General features: G+C 44.0%; 1 protein-coding gene across 1 annotated transcript in view; it reads left to right on the forward strand.

Annotated features, from left to right (window-relative positions):
- The first annotated feature begins 263 nt into the window (after positions 1 to 263).
- CMYA5 (cardiomyopathy associated 5) overlaps positions 264 to 22,908 on the forward strand; it is a 98,084-nt gene continuing 75,439 nt past the window's right edge. Inside the window, 1 exon segment of the mRNA NM_001281903.1 lies at positions 264 to 453. Coding sequence (NP_001268832.1) covers positions 299 to 453 — 155 coding nt within the window. The 5' untranslated portion in view covers positions 264 to 298.

Raw genomic sequence — 22,908 nt, forward strand, 5'->3', positions numbered from 1 at the left:
GCCTACCGAACCCACTCTAGAGCAGAGGCAGGGGCCGGGTGCCCAAAGGCCCGCCAGGAAGTTGCCTGGACTGGGGCGGGGAGGGCTGGGGAAACTGGCAGACGCCGGGGAAGACAGAAGCCGAGCCCGGGCCCAGCTCGGTGGCGAAACCTCTTGACGCCTTCTATTTAAAGTCGCGGGGCCCACCCGCCCCCGGGAGGGAACCCGAGCCGCCGAGCCGGGCCGGAGGCGCCGTCAGAGGGAGAACAGCAGGCGCGGCGCGGGCGGCTCCGGCTCCAGCTCCGGCCCGGCAGGCGCGATGGCGAGCAGCGACGGCAGCCACGCCGCGGAGAGCGCCCTCGGCGCCGACGAGGAGGAGACCCGGGCGCCGGACGCCGAGGAGCAGTCGGGGGGCGAGGAGGACGAGTCGGCCGTGGAGTCGGAGTCGGAGTCGGAGTCGGAGCCGGACGCCAGGTACGCGGGCCCTCGCTCAGGCCCGGGGGGCGGCCGCCGGGGGCGGGCAGGCGCTGCGCGGGCCGGTGCCGCTCCCTGCCTTCCTATCTTAGGCGCCCGCGTTCGTTTCCCTCGAGCTAAGCGCTCCTTCTCTGGGGGCGCTGCCTTGTGAAGAGCTGGAAGGCGCTCGCTGTCAGCTGGAGTGACAGGCTCGCCTGCAGCGCCGAGTTCATCCCTCCCCACCCCTCCTCCTTCATTACCGAACCCTCAACCCAGCCAGCTCCTTGTGACGTGCGGCTCTTGTTTATTCCCGGGGATTTACTTGGGTCCTGCCTCACTGCACAGTTGTGCAGAACGTTTGTATTTGTCCCAAAGCCTAGGAACAATCTTTAAAGCCTAAGCTAGAGGAGAAGAGAGTGTGTGTTGCGGGGGGAGGGGCAGGCGGAGAAGGCTTTTCTGGAAACTTCGAATGACTGGAGCTCTCCTGAATGTCTAGTGCTGGCCTAAGTCGCTGGAAGACGACTTCGTTTTGGTACAAAGGCTCATATATTCTCTGGAGAAAAGAAGTTTGAATTTTTGTCACCCCTGCTATTAAAATACTGTTTTTGTCATTGTTGTTTGATTTTTTGGTCGCAAACATTTCAACACACATGAATACAATTAGGAAATACTATATACAGATATAAGTCTCCCTCTATTTCCGTCTCACTGCCTTCTTTCTTGTAGCCTCTAAAAATGAGAATAGCAGGAATCATCTCTTGATTTGAATTTGGTTTTATTCTTCCTTGTTCTCTTTGAGTATGGGGTATTATTGTTTGTTTTTAGTTTTACGGTTTTCATTTGTTTGATTTTTGGTTTATCAGTCAGTCGTGTCCCTTCCTAAATCTGTTATTTCAGTAAATGGTTTGGTAGGTGACAGATGGATGTGCATCACTGCAGAGAGCCCCAGAGAGCCCATGTCCCCCAAAGGTGAAAGTGCTCCCAACGGAGACCAGCAGCGCTGGAGCTGAAATCGCCCACAGAATGGCGCTGCTGAGGGTGAAGTGTCCCCAGATGTCTGGAATGTCGGTCGCATGTTTACCAAGTGGGGAGCAGGCCCAGTCCCTGCCCTCAAAGACTTTCTGGAAGAAGTTAGGAAACACTATGGGGACCGTGAGACGATGTGCTAGATACACGAGAGCGGTGGGAAGGACAGCCTGGGTGCTGTGGAAGGTCAGGAGGGTGTGTAGGCCTGTGACTGCCTTCCAGATTGGTAGGCATGACGTGGGCCCTGGAGAATGGGCAAGAGGTGCAGGAAGGAACAGCAGAAGAGAAGGCATCTGGGAGATGGAGCAGGAGGAGGGACGTGTGGTTCCCGGGTTGTACTGGGAAGGCGCGTCTGTCCATCCCAGCTTTGATAGCCCTTTTCCCTTAGTGGTGTCCAGGCTCCCGCTGTCCTTGCCCAACCAAAATTGGCCCGCAGAGAATCTGAAAACTTGTTTACGCTAAAAAGTGAGCAGCTGGGACTTCCCTGGTGGTCCAGTGGTTAAGATTCCACTGCAGGGGCTGCAGGTTTAATCCCTGGTCAGGGAACAAGATCCCACATGCCATGCGATGCACGTTCCCCGCCCCCCCCCCCAAAAAAAAATTTTTTTTTAAAATGTGAGCAGCTGACAGCAGTTCAGAGTACCACTTTGGGGTTGCATTGCCTTTTGACAGAGGTCAGGGTCTTCAGGTAAAGAGTTGATTTATCCACAGTAAGCTTCAGCCTGCTGTGACTACACATGGTAAGGTGGACACCAAGCCAAACAGAATGAGTGGAGTGGAGGAAAGCATGAGGGAAGAGGTAGATGATGATGGAGGTCTTGAAAACCATCCCATTAAAAAATTTTTGGATTTGATGACGTAAGTAACAAGAAATCAGTAAAGTTCTGAACAGGATTTAGGAGAACAGAGTGGTATTAATGAGACTCACTGGCAGATTGAAAAGTTGGGTTAGGGCAGGGCTCAGATCAGAGAGGCAGAAGCAGAGAGAAAGGAGATGTGTAGGGGTTGCTCCACGGTGGGGGCCATGGGTAAGGAAGTGGCAGCTATAGCTCCTTTCAGGAGAGAGACGCCAGGCAGGAGGAACTCCTGGGAATTGGGAGTCCCTAAATTTCTTCTGCCTTGAAGTGTGATCAAAACCCAAACCATTTTGATGGGCATGAGTTTGCAAATGTGGCCTAAAGTTCTTCTTTCTTCTGAGACTAGAATTGAGAGCTTGGGATATTCTCTAATTTATGGCAAGAATAAGGAGACAGTCTTCCTCTCAGCTCCTCCATTCAAGTTTTAGAGTTAAGAGAGGGCTCCCTTACTCTTTATCAGGCTAGGTGCTAGGTGTTTGCATATGCTTTCTCATTTTATCTTACCTATTTTAAAAAATGTTTTATTTTAATTAATTAGTTAATCCACCTATTTGGCTGTGCCAGGTCTTAGTTGTGGCGTGTGAACTCTTGGTTATGGCATGTGGGATATAGTTCCCTGACCAGGGATTGAACACCGGCCCCCTGCTCTGGGACTGTAGAGTGCCAGCCACTGGACCACCAAGGAAGTCCCTGTTTTCTCATTTTAAACCCTCCCAGCCACACTGTGAGGTAAGTGCCCTGCTACATGTGAGAAAACTGAGGCTTTACATATCTACTGAGGTATAAGGCCTGAAAATGCTGGGTCTGTTTACTGTCAGCCACTGTTAGACTTCCGCCACCTTCTTTCTTTTGGAGGAGAGATACTTCCTTGCAATAAGGAAACTTGAATGGCTCCAACTAGCTTTTACGTGAAAAGATTAGAGGAAAAGGAAAGATCTCTTCTTTTGGAATAACAGTGGAAGTTTTTCTCTTCTTGAGCGGAAACATTGTCTGCATTTCTTTAAGGGAGAGTCCTGGGGAAACATTGTCTGCATTTCTTTAAGGGAGAGTCCTGGGGATGGCGGAGCCGGGTGGGCTGCTGTCTCTGGGGTCGCACAGAGTTGGACATGACTGAAGTGACTTAGCAGCAGCATAAAGTACATTATGTATTGGACAAAGGCTTAAAGGGTTAGTAAAGGTTAACATAATAAATAGCATAATAAAGGTTATGGTAACTTATTAACCTTAAGGTTAAAAAAAGTTAGTAGTGGTTGTCTCTGAGTGATGAGGTAATGTCAACTAAACTTTTGTTTTTACCTGTATTTTTTGTTGTTTCTCTAATGAACAGATAGTGCACTTTATTATAAGAAAAAAAAAACTTCATTTTTTTAAAATTTGAAAGATACAAAGCATCATCTGATTGTGTATCTTTTCTTGGTCCTTCCAGGAATAATATATAGAATTATCTATAGCCACCTTTGAATCCTGGGTGGGGGGGTGGAATCACCTTTAATTTTAAAGTAGAAAAAGATAACCATTACACACACCAGGACTTATACTGGACCAGAAAGTTATCTTTCTGATGTATCATTCAGTGATATGAATATTGTTGACAGGGAGAAGCCTGAGTGGAAACTCCGTTTTGCCATTCCATCATGGGCAAATTCTCTATCCTCTCTGAGCACCGTACTCCTCATCTGTAAAACGGTATAATTTTACAGATGTATGAAAAGGGGTAGTTAGTGATAATTCCTAATTCATAAAGTTGTCATAGAATTAAATAAACTATATGGACATGTGTAAGAGTGCTTTGCCTTTAGTAGGTTCCCAGTAAGTTGTAGTTTCTTACATTATTGGCAGTAAAACTACCTTCTCTCCACCATTCATCAATGAGGGGAGAAAGATGTCTCTATTTTCAGTATAAGAAATGGTCCTATTCCACTTGGCTTTCCTGTATTCATTCATTCACTAAACATTCATGGAATGCCTACTTAGAGCCATGGACTGTGTTGGGGATACAAACATTACTAAAATTCCGTTACTGTCCTCAAGATAGTCACATTCTAGGTGGAGAAACAGATGAACATAATTATGTCATTAACTGTTAAATGAAATTTAAAGAAGGAAAGGTCTGTATAAAATACCTCAGAGTAGGTGGGAAGTCCTGGGGTCTGTCTTGCCTACAGGGATCGGGAAAGGCTTCATCCTGGGCCTTTGGAGCAGCATCTTCAAATCATAATGAACTGCCCAGAGGGCTCATTGATTGTGGGTGTTAGAAAAAGATTTTCATATTGCTAAAACTTCATACAAAATTCGTATGTTAAAAGCATCTCTATAAAACCTGCAGGATTTGAGAGCTACGAGAGGCTATAGACACATCTTTTCCCAACCAACCCTTTTACACTCAGAAACTGAGTGTCAGGGGATATTTGTTTGAAGTCACACAACTTTTTAGCCTCAGAATTAGACTAGATCCAGGTGTCTGGACTCCAATGTTCATTTGTTTATTCATTGAACGACTATGTATTGAACTCCTACTATGCACCCGGCACTTACCAGGCGTAGAGGATACAGTAGTGAACAAAAGGAGCCAAGTAAGTCCCTGCCTTCCTGGGAGTGGCTTTCCAGGTTGGGGAGACAAATAAGCAAATATGTAGTATATCAGGTGGCATTAAGTGATAGGAGGACAAATACAGCAGAGAAGGGTTACGCTGTTTTGGATCAGGTGGTGAAGAAAGCCTCTGTGAGGAGGTGACGTTTGAGTAGAGACTGAAGAATGAGTATTCTAGTCAAAGAGGAGAGCTGGTGCAAGGGTGCTGGGGCAGGAATGTTTGTGGCTTGTTTGAGGAACACAGGGAGGTCAGGTTGCTGGGGCAGATATATATGGGGAGAGTAATGGGAAATGGGCTTCCCTGGTGGCTCAGACTGGTAAAGCATCTGCCTGCAGTGCGGGAGACTGGGGTTCGATCCCTGGGTTGGGAAGATCCCCTGAGAAGGAAATGGCAACCCACTCCAGTACTCTTGCCTGGGAAATTCTGTGGACTGAGGAGCCTGGTAGGCTATAGTCCATGGGGTCGCAAAGAGTCGGACATGACTGAGCGACTTCACTTCACTTCACTTCACTTCACTTCAATGGGAAATGAGTCTAAAAGGTGGTGGGGTTGCAGATCATGTAGGACTTTGTAGGCCATGGTAAGGTCTTCAGATTTTGTTCTGAGTAATATGGGAAGCTGGGTTCTCCCTACCATACCACTCAGGGTTCAGAAAAGAAGAACATAGAGAGGGCATTATCCCATTAAATAGTAAGCATCTCTGTATATTCATATACTCACTGAACACCTGCTGTGTGCCAAATGCTATACTAAATGTTCGAAGTTTATGGTCTCCAGTGTGGAGGGAGATATGTAAATAGACATTCATGATTTTTTTATTTTTCTGACTGTAGTCTGACGAAGCCTAGCTTTTGGTCTTTCTCACAGATCCCTGGGACTTCCCTTGTGGCTCAGGCGGTAAAGAATCCGCCTGCAATGCAGGAGACCCAGGTTTGATCCCTGGATCAGGAAGATCCCCTGGAGAAGGGAATGGCAACCTGCTCCAGTATTCTAGCCTGGGAAATCTCATGGACAGAGGAACCTAGCACGCTACATGCCATGGGGTCACAAAGAATTGGACATGACTAAGTGACTAACACTTTCATAGATCACTTGGACATTTTTCAGAATTTTTGTTTTGGATCTTTTTTGTTGGTCAGTTTTAATTTCTGTATTTAAGCACAAAGGATTTTTGTTGTAGCAGTACCAAAAACTTAAAAATTACCTTCATTTGCAGCTTGAAGTGAAGTGAAGTGAAGTTGCTCAGTCGTGTCTGACTCTTTGCAACCCCATGGACTGTAGCCCACCAGGCTCCTTGGTCCATGGAAGTCTCCAGGCAAGAATACTGGAGTGGGTTGCCATTTCCTTCTCCAGGGGATCTTCCCAACCGAGGGATCGAACCCGGGTCTCCTGCATTGTAGGCAAACGCTTTACCATCTGAGCTACCAGGGAAGCTTAGTGCCTGTTTAAAAAGGTCTGCAAAGCTGATAGAATTAAAATTATTAGTGACATTTATGTTGAATTAATCATTATAAGAAACAACCCTATCGGAAGGTGAGGCGAGTTTATAAATGGTTTTATCAGTGTGGAGCACTCTGTTGCCATGTATCTATTTATATGATGTCTCCCACTGCTGTGCTTACCTAGGTGTTTTGACAAGGGTGTTATTTGAGACAGCCCTCTTTTGAGGTCAGTGGAAAGGGCTGAGATGGGACGGGTGACTGCTTAGGATGCCAGAGACTGAGGGAGGAGAGAAGATAAAACAGAGGCTCTTGAAGCCAGGAATTGAAGAGCTATTTAAGTGTTGGCTGCACGGGTATTACATGCCCTTGGTGAGACTTTGACTTAGTATAGGGGACTACAGAAAGAGCTGGATTTTTCTTTTCCTTTGAAACAGCAAACCTACTAAAATGTAGCACATTAACTGATAGAACTTTCCCAAAACAAAAGGTATCTTATCTTCCTGACATATTCTGAACATAGGCTCAATTAAAGCCTTGACTCATTTTAGACAGTGTAACCAAATCTCCCTTCCTTCCTACTCCAAAACTTAGAGAATCCAATATTTCTATTGGATAATAAAATCACTATAATGTGAACCACATGTATAATTTAAATTTATATTAAAAAGTAAAAAGAAAAAGGTGAAATTAATTTTAATATTTATTTAACTCAATATCCAAAGTATTATCATTTCAACATGTAATAAATATAAAAACTCTTAATGGGATAATTTATTTTTTTGTATGCAAAGTCTTGAAATTTGTGTTTTACATTTATCACACATCTCAATTCTTGCCCCTCCAACTCCCCCAACCCCAGAGTGACATTTCAAGTGATCAGGAGCCGCAGATGGCTAGTGGATACCATACTGGACAAGAATGAGCCGGATAATACCTAGAAACCCACTAACTTCGCTGGGAATCAAGAGAACTGTTCATTAATAACAAATTCTATATGCTTGACCCTGTGATAGGCATGAGGGACCTACGTCATGTGATTGGATGGCACAGTTCCTTCCAAAGAAGCTCACAGCCTGGTGAGAAGAAGCAGTTAATTCCAACATAATGTCATAAGCACTACACTAAGGGCATTAACAAATGAAGGCAATGGCACCCCACTCCAGTACTCTTGCCTGGAAAATCCCCTGGGCGGAGGAGCCTGGTAGGCTGCAGTCCATGGGGTCGCTAAGAGTCAGACATGACTGAGCGACTTCCCTTTCACTTTTCACTTTCACGCATTGGAGAAGGAAATGGCAACCCACTCCAGTGTTCTTGCCTGGAGAATCCCAGGGACGGGGGAGCCTGGTGGGCTGCCGTCTCTGGGGTCGCACAGAGTTGGACACGACTGAAGCAACTTAGCAGCAGCAGCAGAGAAAAGACATATATTCTTCTTAAAATGAAATGTAGAAAGATTCTGCCCAGGTGAACCTGAAGCTAGGCAGAAAGATATTCCAGACACAATATGTGATTACATATCCTTTAGTTCCTGGTTCTGGCTCTTGTGCTAATTCCTGCTCTGTCTCAGCTTTCTTTTTTTCATCCAGAATCACTTAGGATCTTCAGGACTGGGAATATTTGTTGAATTAATAAGTTAACATTATGAATAATGAGTGAATGGATGGATGAGTAGGTGAATGCAAGTCATCCAGACTCCCTCAAGAAGCACATTTAGTTGGGATGTTGAACCTGTTAGATTAAATAGACTTTCATTACTTGCTGACCATTCATTTTTCAATTGACAATAGCCAAGGACTCTGGAAACACAATAGCTTGGAGGGGACAGTGATAAGTACCAAGGATTGTTCAATTAGGATGTCTGTGGTTATCATTTCCCCCTTCTGTGACTTGTTGGGAAACCTCCCCTAGACTAACCTTTGAGCCAGATCATAGATGGATGGATAAGAATAGGCTTTACTCTTTGCCCAGAGTAAAGTCCTCTATTAAGACAACTGGAATGTACTCAGTTCCAAAATTCCATGTCCTGGTCTGATAAAGTCTAAGATATATGGGAAGATTAATTGATGCTGCCAAACTCTAAACACTCAAAGCCCTCTCATGGAGTCACTATTGTGTTTTCTTAGTTTGGGTAAACTTCTCTTTACAAAAAAAAAATACACAGCTAAACCGAAAGTTTCATTGATCACAAATTTCTTCTTATTGGCTGAGTTCACTAGGGCACTTAAAATCGTTGAGTTGTAAATGAAATTAATTTCCTCCTATTATGAATTTGTAAAATTAACATTTATTAAGAGGAACATAGAGTGCTGGATGGTGAGCAGCAGTTCAGCAAAAAACTGCAAGAGAAGTCATGGAGGAAGTGCATGGCATACCTCAAGAGACCACATGGGGAGGTCAAGGTAGAGAGAGAGGCAGAATCTGAGATACATGCCTTTATTAGGCCTATGAATAAAATGGTGTGGGTTCTTGGGCTAAGGTTGGAGCTGTCAATTTAAACCAAAATGAGTGGGACTTTGGTTAACTTCCAGGGGTCTTTTCTAAGGTGTGCATAAAGGAGAAGGCCCTGGAAGGAGGGGGTGATGATTGATCACAAGAACTGTTGGGAAAGTCATGTCAGAAATTTACTCTGAGGACTATCTCCAGGGTATGTTCTTGCATGAGGAGGTTGTTATCAGTTTAAGGCCCCTTCAGGCCACTTGGAACAAAATGGATGCAGGAGGAGCAATGCCACAGGTTAGCTTTGCCAAATTTGAGGCACCTTGAATTTCAGAAATGTATCTACTATAAGAAAAGGCTTGGGGTTGGTGCACTGGGACGACCCAGAGGGATGGTATGGGGAGGGAGGAGGGAGGAGGGTTCAGGATGGGGAACACATGTATAATTTTTTTAAATTAAAATTGAAAAAAAAAAAATAATAAATAAATTCTAAAAAAAAAATAAAAGAGTTCACCTGAAAAAAAAAAAAAGAAGAAAAGGCTCATTCATTCAACAAATAATTTTTGAGGGCCTATTGTGTGCAAAGCAAAGTAAATTAGACCTGGAATGGTGTTGGAGAAGACTGTTGAGAGTCCCTCGGACGGCAAGGAGATCAAACCAGTCCTAAAGGAAATCAACACTGAATATTCATTGGAAGGACTGATGCTGAAGCTGAAACTCCACTACTTTGGCCACCTGATGTGAAGAACTGGCTCATTGGAAAAGACCCTGATGCTGGGGAAGATTGAAGGCAGGAGAAGAAGGGGACGACAGAGGATGAGATGGTTGGATGGCATCACTGACTCAGTGGACATGAATCTGAGAAAACTCAGATCTGAGCAAACTCAGGAGGTAGTGAAGCACCAGGAAGCCTGGCGAGCTGCAGTCCACGGGTACAGAGAGTGAGACCTGACGTAGTGACTGGACAACAACAACGACAACAACTGGAAGAGTGAAGAGAACAGAGTTCCTAACCTTTAGAAGTTGGTCTCTGGAGAGGGCAGACATTAAACAAATAATTTCACAAGTACTTAGTTGAAGTGAATGTGTTGGTAAAATGAATTGGACCTGGAGAGTAGAGGCAGGATTCTGATAGGATACTGGTCCTTCAAGTCCTAGTCTCTGAAGCCTCCTTGCTCATTTCCCTGGGAGTTTTCTGTCAGTGTCCAAGTCATCTTGCTAGCAACTTCTCTATCTGCCTACAGCAGAAGGTGTCATTGCCCTGTGGTCCACATATTGCAGGAAAGCCTGGCTGCTGATGATGCTTACTCTAGACAGGACTTTAGCACCATTTCCCTGACCTGCTTATGCTTCTGATGAGTGAACAAGAGACCCAGAGAAGGAAGGGAAACCAACATCAACTCAAGGAATAGATAGTCTATTCCACTCATGGTCACTTGTTAGTTTGGGTTATTTCCACAGTAGCTCTATGGTAGGGTACTGTTTTCACCCCCATTTGATGGACGAGAAAAGGGAATCTTGAGTAATTTACCTAACGTCAGATGGCTAATAAGTATACTAGGATTATGACCTTAGTCTATTGGCAGAGCCAGTGCTGGAACTCGCATGAGTTCAGTGCTCATCTCAAGACTGTACACACATCTGTTTGTATTAGCTAATTTCTTTTTTTTTATTAGTGTATAAAGTTACTTTTAAAAATATTTATTTCAATTTATTTCTCCTTTTATAAGCAAAGCATGGAAGTCCCAGATAATCTATGTAGTAGCTAATCCTAACTAGCACCTCAGCTATATTAAGTTTCCTAATATGTAATAGGGAGAGTAGGACTTAACGTTTAAAAATAGATGTTAGGCAATACTGTGTGCTTGAATTTTCGTAAGGTCAAACATAGCAACACCAAAATAACTTTGCTGCATGCTCTACGGGATCGTATGATAAATGTTCAATAGATGTTTACTTGTAATATCTATAAAATTCAGATTCTCTGTTTAAAAGACAGAATTTGTATTTGATTTAGCATGATACACTCTGAATTTTTCATATCTAGTTTCTTTTTTTTTTTTAATTCAAGAGAGAATGAGGAGAGAGAGTGAGACAACAGTCTGTCTCTTCTTAGAGTTTTAGGATCTCCATGAAGGACTTCAGTAACCTCTCTTCATCCAGCACAATTTTGGGCATAACCCAGATTACAATGCAGAAACACTTGATATGATTGAAAAGACCTGGTTTACATTCTGGCTCTGCCATTTATCAACCATGTGACTTGGGGCAAGATAACCTCTCTTGGAACCCCATAGCTTCCAAGGCCCTACCTGACCTGCTTACTTATTGGCTCATCCTGTACCCTTCCGCTGTGTTCACTGCATTCCAGCCACGCTGGCTTCTTTCTGAACCTCCTGTGTGCTGTGCTAAGCCTGTTCCTGCCTCCTGGAACTTGCTGTTTTCTCTTCCTGGGACCCGTCTTCCCCAAATCCATTTCAGTGCAAATGTCACTTTCTTCAAGAGGCTTGCACGCTAGACAGCCTGCCCAGCGGGCTGTCTTCCCATCTTTTGCTATCCCTCCGCTCACTGGTTCACATTCCTCTTCACGGCACTATCACTGTCTGAATGGTATGTTTTTGTGTATTTATTGGGTTTTGCTCCCGCTAGAGTGGAGACTGCATGAGGGCAGGGTCTTGCTTCTCTTCTCTGCTGCATCCCCAGCAGCTCGAGCAAAGTGTCAGGCACACAGTAGGTGCTTAAGAAATGGTGGTTAGGCGAGGGATTTGCACAACAAACTGTTTTACTCCAGGATCTCAGGTTTCCTCCTCTCAGATGGATACCACTTAGGTGTGGAGCATCTTGTTCTTAGGCACCCAAACAGGGCCATGGAGAATGAGAACTGAGAGTGGGCTTTAAATTTGGAAGATGAAAGTCAATAGAAGAGGTTAATGGTGTAGAAATGCAAATGTCTTTGAGAAAGTTGATAGTTTAAACCTATCAGCATCTATTTTAGATTGAATTCCCTTTGGGACAATTCCCTTCAAATGTAGAATCTCAGAGACCCTGCTGAGAGAAGGGGGGACCAGGAAGGGGAAGGAGAGCACTTGGAAGAGGAGTGAGAGGGCACTGCAGGCAGACTGGCACTGTGGCTGTGCCCCTGTCTGTCCTGCTCAGAGGGGAGAGCTGAGGGGACAGGTGCAGAAGGCAGCTTTCTCCAAACTCCCAGCCCTGAGAGGGAGCCATACTCTTACTTCCTTGACTCCTTAGAGTCAGGATACAAGAGAGGCATGGGGGTGGGGGGAAAGCATGCACAGAATTAGCAGTGTTGATATCTGAACTAAAATTGCCTGATAACCAAATGTGTAGTTCACTTGGCCTGAAACTGTGCAACTCACATTGGGGCTTGAACATGTGGGTCGGGACTCAAACACAGCCAAAACTCAGATTGGGATTTGAACCCCTGTCTTTCGTTGAGACACATTTGGTCTCAGGACTTGCTGAAGTTCAGGTTCTTTGTCTCACTCAGTACAGAAGGAATTAATCGAGATACAAAGTGATAGGTAAGAAGTAGATTCATTTAGAGAGATACACAGTCCATACACAGAATGCAGTGCATCTCAACGGTGAAATATGGGGTGGTTGGTTTTTGGGGGTTGGATAATTTCATAGGCTAATGAGTGGGAGGATTATTCTAGCTATCTTGGAGAAGGGGTGGAGATTTCCAGGATTTGGGCCACCATCCACCCTTTGGCCTTTTATGGTCAGCCTTGAAACTGCCATGGCATTGATGAGTGTGTCATTTAATGTGTTAATGTATTACAATGAGCATATAATGAGGCTCAAGATCTACTGGGAGTCGAATCTTTCTCCATCTTGGACCTAGTTGGGTATAACGTTTATGTTGCATCCTCAAGGGCTATGTCATTCTTTTAAAGATTATGCCCTGCCCTCTTTCCTCCTGTTTCAGGCTGATAGAATCTGGACTCTTATTTTATTTACATATGGATGCTTTGAAGGAAAATCCTCATGGAATCCCTGGATAGCAACCTAGATTGTTGACAGGGAGATGCAGGACCAAGGCAGAGGACTACCAGCATCAGTCAGGGCCTTATCATCTGAATAACTTACAATATTCAACAACCTACTTTATCTTGGAGGAAAATGGCAAGAAATGGCAGCCACTTCTTAAGGTTATTCTCTTTCTCTTTGCTGCAGTTCCTACTTGCTGCTCAGCCTGCTAAAGTTTCCACTTGTCAATCCCCTAAATTGCTGTGGAACTGAGTTTGCATAGTTTAAGAATTTAAAATCATGGATTCAGAAACCCAAGCTTTAGTAACAATACTGCCACTGAACAAATGCCTTACGTAAGCAGAGCCTTAAGTAAGTGATTTTCTCTAGGTGAAGGTGCTGCTTTGGGTTCCAGAGTCTGTCAGTCAGGGTTTTCAGTTGCAATAGAAACTACCTGTGACAGATTTAAGGAGAAAATGGTTTTATTCAAAGAATATTGGTAGCTCACAGAATCATGAGAACTGTGGAAAAGTAGGTTTAGGTAGTCAGGAACGACCTATAAAACCATGCCTTAAAACTGATCCAGTGAACTATACAACATAATTATAAAAAAGACAAATAATCCATCTTAAAAATGGGCAAAGGATCTGAATCAACAGTTCTCCAAGGAAGATATACACATGTCCAATAAGCACACGGAAAGATGCTCACCATCATTAGCTATCAGGGAAATATAAATCGGAACCACAATAAGGTACTACTTCATACCTGCTTCACTTCAGTTCAGTTGCTCAGTCGTGTCTTTGCAGCCCCATGAACCGCAGCATGCCAGGCCTCCCTGTCCATCACCAACTCCCAGAGTCCACCCAAACCCATATCCATCGAGTCGGTGATGTCATCCAACCATCTCATCCTCTGTTGTCCCCTTCTGCTCCTGCCCTCAATCTTTCCCAGCGTCAGGGACTTTTCAAATGAGTCAGCTCTTTGCATCAGGTGGCCAAAGGATTGGAGTTTCAGCTTCAACATCAGTCCTTCCAATGAACACCCAGGACTGATCTCCTTTAGGATGGACTGGTTGGACCTACTTGCAGTCCAAGGGACTCTCTAACACCACAGTTCAAAAGCATCAATTCTTTGGCGCTCAGCTTTCTTTTTACTCCAACTCTCACATCCATACATAACCACTGAAAAAATCATAGCCTTGACTAGACGGACCTTTGTTGGCAAAGTAATGTCTCTGCTTTTTAATATGCTATCTAGGTTGGTCATAACTTTCCTTCCAAGGAGTAAGCGTCTTTTAATTTTGACTGCAGTCACCATCTCCAGTGATTTTGGAGCCCAGAAAAATAAAGTCAGCCACTGTTTCCCCATCTATTTGCCATGAAGTGATGGGACCAGATGCCATGATCTTAGTTTTCTGAATGTTGAGTTTTAAGCCAACTTTTTCACTTTCATCAAGAGGCTTTTTAGTTCCTCTTCACTTTCTGGCATAAGGGTGGTGTCATCTGCATATCTGAGGTTATTGATATTACTCCCGGCAATCTTGATTCCAGCTTGTACTTCCTCCAGCTCAGCATTTCTCATGATATACTCTGCGTATAAGTTAAATAAGCGGGGTGACAATATACAACCTTGACATACTCCTTTTCTTATTTGGAACCAGTCTGTTGTTCCATGTCCAGTTCTAACTGCTGCTTCCTGACCTGCATACAGGTTTCTCAAGAGAGCAGATCAGGTGGTCTGGTATTCCCATCTCTTTCAGAATTTTCCCCAGTTTATTGTGATCCACACAGTCAAAGGCTTTGGCATAGTCAATAAATCAGAAATAGATGTTTTTCTGGAACTCTTGCTTTTTCGATGGTCCAGCGGATGTTGGCAATTTGATCTCTGGTTCTTCTGCCTTTTCTAAAACCAGCTTGAACATCTGGAAGTTCATGGTTCACGTATTGCTGAAGCCTGGCTTGGAGAATTTTAAGCATGACTTTACTAGCGTGTGAGATGAGTGCAATTGTGCGGTAGTTTGAGCATTCTTTGGCTTGCCTTTCTTTGGGATTGGAATGCAAACTGACCTTTTCCAGTCCTGTGGCCACTGATGAGTTTTCCAAATTTGCTAGGGTGACTATAATCAAAAAGACATATAATAACAAGTGTTGGTGAGAATATGGAAGAATCATAATCCCCATATACTACTGTTGCAAAATGCATAATGCAACATGGTGCAACTGCTTTGGAAAACAATCTGGCAATTCATCAAACAGTTACACATAGAGCTACCATATGACCCAGCAATTCCACCTCTAGATAAATATGAAGAGAACACATATATCGCATAAAAACTTGTACCCGAGTGCTCCTAGCAGCAGTATTCATAATGGTCAAAAAGTGTAAATACCTGAAATGTGTAACTATTGAATGAATAAAGAAAATGTGGTATATTCATCAATGGAATGTTATTCAACCAAAAAAGGAATAAAATACTGATTTTTGATAAAACATGAAACAATGAACTTTCAAAACAGTATGCTATGTGAAAGGAGGCAGACACAAAGGATCACAGATTGTATATTTCCATTTATGTGAAATGTCCAGAATAGGCAAGTCTTTGGAGACAGAAAGTAGGTTAGAGGTTCCATAGAGGGAGATCAGGGAGGAATCATAGGAGGACTTAAGGGATGTGGGGTTAATTTTAAGGTAATGTAAATGTTTAAACTTGATCGTGGTTATGGTTGCACAACTCTGTGAATATACTAAAAACCAGTGAATTACACACTTTAAGTGGGTGAATTGTATGGTACGTGAGTTTTATCACCATAAAGCTGTTGTTTGTTTTAAAACAGTTTCCTGGTAAGGATGCACTTGTCATTACCATTGGGCACTAGGCGGCATGGTTTGTACTGTTGCTGCTTCCATCCCAGCAGCTCTATATGGCCCCAGCTCTCACCTTGGTATTGCTTTTTTCTTGGGGATAGTCTTGATCCCTGTCTTCTGTACAGTGTCACGAACCTCCGTCCATAGTTCATCAGTTACTCTGTCAGACCTAGTCCCTTAAATCTATTTCTCACTTCCACTGTATAATCGTTAGGGATTTGATTTAGGTCATACCTGAACGGTCTCGTGGTTTTCCCTACTTCCTTCAATTTAAGTCTGAATTTGGCAATAAGGAGTTCATTATCTGAGCCACAGTCAGCTCCCGGGCTTGTTTTTGCTGACTGTATAGAGTCCATCCTAAGGGAAATCAGTCCTGAATATTCATTGGAAGGACTCATGTTGAAGCTGAAATACTTTGGCCACCTGCTGCAAAGAGCTGACTCATTTGAAAAGACCCTGATGCTGGGAAAGATTGAAGGCAGGTGGAGAAGGGGACAACAGAGAGTGAGATGGTTGGATGGCATCACTAACTCAATGGGCATGAGTTTGAGTAAACTCCGGGAGTTGATGATGGACAGGGAGGCCTGGCGTGCTGCAGTCCATGGGTTCGCAAAGAGTTGAACACGACTGAGCAACTGAACTGAATTGACCTGACCTTTTTCCATTAAATATCAGCTGCATCTGACTACCCCTGTGTATTCCAGCTTTAACTTTCCATTTTATGATAAAGACAAACACTTCTTTCATTTAGGCCTTAGCGTGGCCTATCTTGATACCTTGGTATCTATACTTTGGGGTCTCAAAGCCCTATTAAAATCTGTTAACTATCTGTTTACTATTATCAGAAAATTAATTGCCTTCTAATTAATTTAGAAGGACTGACTTCTAGGTCAGTTCTCCTCTGGACGGTTGTGTTCTGACTCACAAGTTGGGCTACTCTGACCCTGGTCAGGGGGAGAAATGAGACTCAAGTAATGTCGGATTCTCTTTTCTGGTAATTTAGAAATGGAGACATGGATTCTGTTTAGCTAGTTTTTGAAGGGAAGGGTTTAAGACAGGTTTCAACCTTTTTGGAGGTCTATTCGATGTTATTTTGATCTTTTAAATAATATTTTGTCATAGAATATTGATTGTTATGTTTTTGAAGATTATTAGTTTATTTTTCTATTAGTCAAAAAGAAAGTTTTTAATTTACATTTGTAAGCTGTCCAAATTGCTGAGCATAATTTGGTGTCTGGGATGGTATGCAGAAAAAAAAAAAAAAGGTATTTAATGCTAAATAAATAAAGCTATCTGTCGGGGCAGGGATCCAGAGTACAGTAGTCCATTCTTATACACAGATATTTTGCAGGACCCCCAGTGGTTCCCTGAAATCACAGATAGTACTGAACCCTATTACATGCTATGTTTTTTCCAATATACACATATGTACAGTAAAGTTTAATTTACAAGTTGGGCACAGTAAGAGATTAACAACAATAACTAATAACACAAACAGAACAGTTACAACAATATACTGTGATAAGTTGTGTGAATGTGATCTCTTTCTCAAAATACCTTTTTTAAAAACAAGCGTGTTTCCTTATTTGGCTGTTCAGGTCTTAGTTGCGGCTCGAGGAGTCTCCACAGCGCCCGGCAGGATCTTTTGCTGGGGCTCATGGACTGTCTGGTGGTGGCGAGCTCCAAGCGTCTTACTGCATTACGTTCACTCTTCTTGTGCTCCTGTGAGATGGTAAAGTGCCTGCGACGTGAGACAAAGGGATGTAGATGCCCTGACACTGTGACGTAGACTACTCTAGACCTGACACTGTGTCAGGAGGAGCGTCGTCAGCTTTGGGTGGCCCTGGGTCTGGAGCTGGGGTGATGGTGGCGGTTGGGTGCCAGGAGCAAACGATGTCCACGTGGGGTGGGATGGAGCAGCGTGCTGCAAAATTTGATCATGCTGCTCTGAATGGTATGCGGTTGGAAACCCAGTTCTGAAATTTTCCTTTTGATATTTTTGGACCATCGCTGACTGTGGGTAGCTGAAACATAGAAAGGGAAACTGTGGCTGAGGAAGGACTTCTGTATGGAGGATTGATTTTGAGGAGACCCTTTACAGAGAGGAAGGCTAGGTCTCTGAATACAGGATCACCTAAATGAGTTTCCAAAACCTTAAAACAATCCACCCAAAACAGCACCCACAAGGAATGACTGGCTCAGAATTCTGTGAGTACACCTTATTGTCTCCAATCTGTGCTTCCCTGGTGGCTCAGATGTTAAAGAATCTGCCTGCAGTGCAGGAGACCTGGGTTTGATCCCTGGGTTGGGAAGATCCCGCGGAGAAGGGAATGGCTACCCACTCCAATATTCTTGCCTGGCGAATTCCACGGACAGAGGAGCCGGTGGGCTACAGTCCATGGGATTGCAAAGAGCCAGATACAACTGAGCGACTAACGCTTGCACTTGACTTTCACACCTTGTTGTCTACCCATCTGTAAGAGAGTGAAAGCTGCTTGAACCTGTTTGTTACCCATGAGGGCTCCGTCCTTCTTCAAAGCAGGCTAGGCCAACAGCCAGAGGGGAGGTCACGTCACTTTTCCCATCCCTGTCTCTTTTTTCCTCAGAATCTAGAGATGGGAAGAGGGAGAAGCAATAAAACACATTTTCAGAAAGCCAGGAGCCTCTGCTTTTGTTTTTGGTGTATCTCTTAATCTCCTTGGGAAAGAATTGTCTGTTACAAAGAATTAAGAACTCCAGGATAACTTTGTAGACTCTGGAACTGCAGGTGCCATTTGGTGGCAGCTGTGTTGAGCCATGTGCAAGAGAAACAGAAGCAGCTGTGCTAATGGGGAGGGAGACACACACACAGAGACAGAAATACAAGGAGTTTCCTTGTTCCTGGTGGCTTTCCTTTTTCCTCTTCCCTGTGAGGCCTGGACACCTCTCCTGCGTGCCTGCGATTTCATGAGACATCTCTGTTTCCTAAAGATAAACCATCTATATAAGCTACCTTGAGGGCATTTGCTTCTTAACATGCATAGTCCCTCACCTCTTCTTAACACTTCTAACAGCCTTGTCCCCCTACAGACCTTGGCTACACATGTGCTCTTTTCTCAGGGCTAGTCAGAAAAACCCGTAAAGGTGGAGTCATGACCCACAGTCCCAGAAATACTTTTTTCTCACCATCAGTACACCTTTGAATATTGATAGCCATGCCACTGAAACCCAAAGCTGCCATTGGTGTATCATGACCACCAGCATATTCTTTTAAAACCCATCTCAGATCTAAAGGTAATAATCCTTCCTATCCACGTGTCTTCACATTGCCTATATTTTAAGGTCTACTAACATAGAGTTATAGGCCTGAAGAGAGGTTTGTGATGAACTAACACCAACTTTAGCATATACCATTCAGGTACTGGGAGAAGGAAATGGCAACCCACTCCGGGATTCTTGCCTGGAGAATCCTGTGGACAGAGGAGCCTGGAGGGCTGCTGTCCATAGGGTTGTACAGAGTTGGACACGACTGAAGCGACTTAGCATGCATGCGTGTATTGGAGAAGGAAATGGCAACCCACTCCAGTATTCTTGCCTGGAGAATCCCAGGGACAGAGGAGCCTGGTGGGCTTCCATCTATGGGGTCACACAGAGTCAGACCGACTGAAGTGACTTAGCAGCAGCAGCATTCAGGTACTGGTATGAAAAGTTCCTAAACAATCTCAGTTTGACCTCAAGCATCAGAGCCTCAGAGTTTCTCTGTGTCTCCCCTGGAGTTGTTAATGCCTGAGCATGCACAGTTCTCCAGAATATACTGCTGAGAACCACTTGACCTCTTTGAGCCTCAGACTCTGAACATTGTATATGTGTGAGGATGGGGTAAATGAGAATGTAAACACAGGGAAATCACGTGGGCCTGGAACAGAGCAGAGTGTGAACAAGTGTCAGTTCCCCTTCCCTCCCTTCATATAACTTGTCAGGACCTCCTGGCTTGAGTATTTTCTTGGGTTCGTACTGCCATCTCTAGCAATGCTATTCCGCAGAGAACACTCCTCACCCCACACCTTAGTTAGGGTGCACGCCCAGATGCACAAACAACTCTCCTTGACTTGTGCTTTGTTTAAATTTTGAGGTAAAACCAGGAGTGAACTTCAACCTGGACTGCACCTATCTCACCAGGGTCTTTTCTCAATTTCCTTGACCAGGTTATCAGAAAATGTCACAGCTTTCTTGTTCGTATTTGGATACATTTCAAGGCCACATTAAAATATCCTAGTCCTAAAGCCCCACTGCAGTAAGTGTCAGCTTTGAACCAGAAGAGGTCTTGGGGTGACGTCCCCGCACTCACCGAGACGCACGGTTGGCCCAGCTCTTTCAGCATAACTTTGTGAATGGCTTTTCTCCAAATTCAGGTTTCGGTGTGATCAGAGAAGTAGCATTCTGGCACTAAAAGGGATTTCCTTTTACATTTCTGTTTTGTTTAGGGACTGGGTGTAATCTGTCTTTGGAACACATGTTACACACTTCTAGGTGCTGACTGACTGAGAGACTGAGTAACAATTGAGTGATGCAGGGGAGAATAATGAGAAAGCTCGTCAGTTTGGCTTAGTTACACTTTCCAGAGCTAATCAACTGTTAACAAGATGCTGTCTGTATGTCTTAAGAGATGCCGTCTGTCTGTCTTAATTATAGCCTTGTTCAGAAACCAGTGAATTTGCGGATCCTCAGAGTTCGGATTTCACAAGGTTAATTCAGCATTGGAAAGGGAAAGGAAGAGAACAAACGAATGGCACATTTGTTATTTGCCTAGTGTGGTATAATGCATTTTACACATAGCATTGCAACACAGCTGCCTTACGAAGTGCGTGTTAGTCTCCCTGTTACCATGATGACCTTCAAGCTCAGGGAAGGACAGGGAAGTCATTTGCCCAGTTCGCACAGCTAGTAAGTGGGGAGGCCACGATTAAACCCAGGTCTGTCTGCTGAGGTGAAAAATGTTCTTTCCACAATTGCCCACTACTGTCTCTTCCCCATGTGTGTGGCCCTGTGCTGTATTCTGTGATAATGAGGCATGGCTTCGTGTCTCAAAAAACCTGTTGTCAAGTGGAAGTATTACATGGGAATACTAACATACTAATTCAAAGTGGCAGTAAATAACACCACAGTAGAATCATCAGAGAAGTACTCTGCGAGCAGAGAATTCCAAGAAATCTCAAGTATTATATTTCATCTAATAGGGAGCTCGCTAACAGCCAGTTCAGTCACATTTTGATTTTCTAAAAACAGCCCTCAGGATGGGATTCACATGGTCTGCAGTGTGGATAGGGATGCAAATTAATAAACCTCTCTGGACGGAACACTGACAGTGTGTATAAAAAGTCTAAAAAAATAACTGGTTTTGATTCTTAAATTCTACTTCCTGAGGTGTTAATATTAAGGAAGCGAATGTGCAGTCGGGGCTGTCTATAAGGATGTTTGTTGTGGCTTCTCTTGTAATGGTGGAGACTCGGAAATAGTCTAAATGTTCAATGACATGGTGTTGGGTAAAGTGTTATATCCTGTGGTGGAATGCTGGCTTAACCATTAACTAGGAGGCTTGATGACAGTGGTTCTCAAAGTGCGGTCCATTTCAGAGCGGTCCTCAAGGTCAAAATTGTTTTCCATGTAATCCTAAGACGTTTGCATTTTCCACTTTCATTCTCTTGTGAGAATGTAGAATATGTATCAATAGGAATTGTATTCAATATCTTTCTTTTTCCCTCTGGAATTTGAGAGACTTCCTTTTATGGAGTTGGTTTTTTCTTTTTAATTTTTAATTGGAGGATAATTGCTTTACAATATTGTGTTGGTTTCTGCCATACATCGACGTGAGTCAGCCACAGGTATACACAGCCCCCTCCCTCCTGAACCTCCCTCCCACCTCCCGCCCTGCCCCACTCCTCTGGGTCATCACAGAGTGCTGGGCTGGACTCCCTTTGATGTCCAGCAACTTCCCCCTAGCTACCTATTTCACACGTGGTAGTGTATAGATGCCAATGCTACTCTCGTTTCGCCCTGCCCTCTCTGTCCCCCGTGTCTACAAGTTCATTCTCTGCATCTTCATCTCTATTCCTGTCTTTTAAATAGACTCATCAGTACCATTTTTCTAGATTCCATATATATATGTTAATATAGAATATTTGTTTTTCTAACTTACTTCACTGTGTATTGGAGAAGGAAATGGCAACCCACTCCAGTACTCTTGCCTGGGAAATCCCATGGACGGAGGAGCCTGGTAGGCTATAGTCTATGGTGTCGCAAAGAGTTGGACACGACTGAGCGACTTCACTCGCTCACTCACTCACTCTGTATATGGTGTTGGTCTTACCATCTGCATTTTGTGGTATATAAAAGGCTCCTTGTTTCTTCCTAGTGGTGGTGTTTGAGCCTGATGATGAGACTCTCAGATAGGTCTTCACCTCCTAGTTCTCAACAGGCTGCCCCTGGTCTATTTTCTACTTTCTAGGAACCAGGTACCCTACCGCCAACCTAACATGACAAAGTATATTAAAGTGTTCAGTTCAGTTTAGTCACTCAATCATGTCCAACTCTTTGCAACCCCATGCATTGCAGCACGCCAGGCCTCCCTGGCCATCACCAATTCCCGGAGTTCACTCAAACTCACATCCATCGAGTCAGTGATGCCATCCAGCCATCTCATCCTCTGTTGTCCCCTTCTCCTCCTGCCCCCAATCCCTCCCAGCATCAGAGTCTTTTCCAATGACTCAACTCTTTGCATGAGGTGGCCAAAGTACTGGAGTTTCAACTTCAGCATCATTCCTTCCAATGAACACCCAGGACTGATCTCCTTTAGGATTGACTGGTTGGATCTCCTTGCAGTCCAAGGGACTCTCAGGAGTCTTCCCCAACACCACAGTTCAAAAGCATCAATTCTTCAGCATTCAGCTTTCCTCACAGTCCAACTCTCACATCCATACATGACCACTGGAAAAACCATAGCCTTGACCAGACGAACCTTTGTTGGCAAAGTAATGTCTCTGCTTTTGAATATGCTATCTAGGTTGGTCATAACTTTCCTTCCAAGCAGTAAGCATCTTTTAATTTCATGGCTGCAGTCACCAACTGCAGTGATTTTGGAGCCCAAGAAAATAAAGTCTGACACTGTTTCCACTGTTTCCCCATCTATTTCCCATGAAGTGATGGGACCAGATGCCATGATCTTAGTTTTCTGAATGTTGAGTTTTAAGCCAACTTTTTCACTCTCCTCTTTTACTTTCATCAAGAGGCTTT

The sequence above is a fragment of the Bos taurus genome, chromosome 10, assembly GCF_002263795.3.
Source record: "Bos taurus isolate L1 Dominette 01449 registration number 42190680 breed Hereford chromosome 10, ARS-UCD2.0, whole genome shotgun sequence".
Classification (NCBI taxonomy): domain Eukaryota; kingdom Metazoa; phylum Chordata; class Mammalia; order Artiodactyla; family Bovidae; genus Bos; species Bos taurus.